At 83.5% G+C, this 460-nt stretch overlaps 1 protein-coding gene across 4 annotated transcripts in view; it reads left to right on the top strand.

The window, feature by feature from the left end:
- Nucleotides 1–115: 115 nt before the first annotated feature.
- Nucleotides 116–460, top strand: part of DIP2C (disco interacting protein 2 homolog C) — a 340053-nt gene continuing 339708 nt past the window's right edge. For 3 of the 4 annotated variants that reach the window (XM_028494871.2, XM_028494872.2, XM_055087862.1), the window contains exon 1: nucleotides 116–301. In XM_028494871.2, the coding sequence (XP_028350672.1) occupies nucleotides 217–301 (85 nt within the window). In that variant the 5' untranslated portion in view covers nucleotides 116–216. The remainder of the gene's footprint in view (nucleotides 302–460) is intronic. The other variant, XM_028494873.2, reaches the window with a different exon arrangement.

Genomic DNA, 460 nt, shown 5'->3' on the forward strand with positions numbered 1-460 from the left:
GCCGCCCGGCGCAGCGGCGGCGGGCGCGCCCCGGGCGGGACGGGGGCGCGGGCGCGAGGCCTTCGTGCCGGGGCCGCGCGGAGGAGGCACCGGGGAGGAGCGCGCTGCGCCGCCGCCAGGCCTGCCGCCGCTCGGTGCGGGTCCGCGGGGCGCGAGGAGCGGCGAGACCGCGGCCTGGAACAAAGGGAGGCCGGCTGGGGCGGGGGCGTCGCGAGCATGGCGGACCGCAGCCTGGAAGGCATGGCGCTGCCCCTGGAGGTGCGGGCCCGGCTGGCCGAGCTGGAGCTGGAGCTGTCGGAAGGTAACAGGCCCCGCGCTCAGCCGGCCGCGCTGTCACGGGGGCCGGGGCGCGGGCGGGCGGGCGGGGGTCTCGGCGCGGTGCGAGCGCGGCCCCCGCCCTGCGGCTCCGCGTCGTCGGCCGCGGCCCCGGCGCTGGGGCTCTGGGGAGCCGGACGGGGCC

Source organism: Physeter macrocephalus, chromosome 11 (assembly GCF_002837175.3).
Source record: "Physeter macrocephalus isolate SW-GA chromosome 11, ASM283717v5, whole genome shotgun sequence".
Taxonomy (NCBI): Eukaryota; Metazoa; Chordata; class Mammalia; order Artiodactyla; family Physeteridae; genus Physeter; species Physeter macrocephalus.